General features: G+C 41.4%; 1 protein-coding gene across 2 annotated transcripts in view; it reads left to right on the top strand.

Annotated features, from left to right (window-relative positions):
- The window catches only part of LOC101863393 (tetraspanin-13), a 27,066-nt gene that overhangs the window by 12,704 nt on the left and 12,822 nt on the right, over positions 1 to 1,540 (top strand). For both annotated transcript variants that reach the window (XM_005111057.3, XM_005111058.3), the window contains exon 3: positions 190 to 408. In XM_005111057.3, the coding sequence (XP_005111114.1) occupies positions 190 to 408 (219 nt within the window). The remainder of the gene's footprint in view (positions 1 to 189; positions 409 to 1,540) is intronic.

Raw genomic sequence — 1,540 nt, 5'->3', positions numbered from 1 at the left:
TATATATATATATCTCACACACTCTCCTTACTTTTCTGTGCACTTGACCACCAATATATCCGTTGCTTCTCTTATCTCTCAAATTAAAAACAAAAAAAACCCTCAACACACTCTACACCTGAGAAGGAACCAACCACCCTGCCCATCACGCGTTGTCTCCGTGAACCTCCTTAACCACGCCCCCTCCAGTACATGATCATCCTGTTTGTGCTATTCCTGCTGCAATTCTCCCTGGCCTGCGCCTGTCTGGCGGTCAACACTGACCAGAAGGACTCGCTGGCCGAGCAAGGCTGGCGTATGTCGGGCGCGGTCACCCGCACGCAGGTACAGAGCCAGTTCAACTGCTGTGGCTTCAAAGATCAGGATCTGAACGTGGAGGATGCTCTGGGACACCCGCCCTGTGCCGCGGTAGGTCCGATTGAGAAAAGTTGGAAGTTTTTTTCTCCAGAGTATTGTATTTAGTATCCATTGGCCCTCATCTCATGAAACATGCATTTTACAGAAGAGACTTTCGTTTTAAAAAAAACATAAATCATAAATGATATTTATATATATACATGTGAGGCATCGTTGTGAAATCAGGCACTCATCAAAATAATGAAATCGAAGAGAACGGCATTTTTCTGCAGGTTTAAGAAATTTTATTGCGTTTTTGTTTTTTTGGCTCATCATCATTTATGTCCATTTAAAAACACATTTGTGTTTGGATTTTACTGAAAAACATTGACTAAAGCCATACAGAATGTAAATTTTCCGTTTCCAAGGACTCACAAACTGTGGATGTCTGCAACATTGGTGACCATTTTCTCACTTATTTTACCTCTGGAACCAACCGACCCCCCAACCTGCCTATCACAAATAGCTCGACTTCTATTCATAATTGATGGGTAACTTTTTCCTCTGAAAGCAAGACAAATGAACAAGCTTTGAGATTATACCAATAACTCCACCTGCCCAAAAACTGACAAGCACCCGATTCCACTGCGTCGTGACATATGTCACCATTTAAAAATTGTGCCTTCTGTTAGGTTCTATTTAAAGTGAAGTTTTTCTTTCCCATTTGCGGCAAAAGATGATTTTGTTAGAAACTAGGTTTTCAGCTGAAACAACAGTGTAGGTAGGGGCAGTCAGATCGTTTGCTGAGTGTTATACTCCGCCATACATCATTTTAAAAATGGTTCAGGAAAAGCAAAAAACTGATTCACCGGATTTATTTTCCAGTTTATGGAATTCAAGCTTTTGTAGTGTAATGACCAAAACCAGTAATCATTAACCTTGGGAGCTCACCTTTTGTTGACACAATCAGTGGCGGTAGATAATGAGATGATCCCAATAACTCCACATGCCGAAAAATTGACGAGTGCCTGATTCTACCACGTCGTGACACAAATACATTTCTATAGCGCATTTCCTCAAAGAAGTGCTCTATGTGCTGTACAATAATACAAATAACATGTGCAGCTCACAGCTCCTAGAGTAATCCTCTTTCTCTCTCACTCTGTCTCTTTCTCTGTCTCTGTCTCTCTCTCTCTCTCTCTCT

The sequence above is a fragment of the Aplysia californica genome, unplaced genomic scaffold (genome assembly GCF_000002075.1).
Source record: "Aplysia californica isolate F4 #8 unplaced genomic scaffold, AplCal3.0 scaffold00993, whole genome shotgun sequence".
NCBI classification, from domain to species: Eukaryota; Metazoa; Mollusca; class Gastropoda; order Aplysiida; family Aplysiidae; genus Aplysia; species Aplysia californica.
This window is presented reverse-complemented; position numbering and strand designations above follow the sequence as displayed.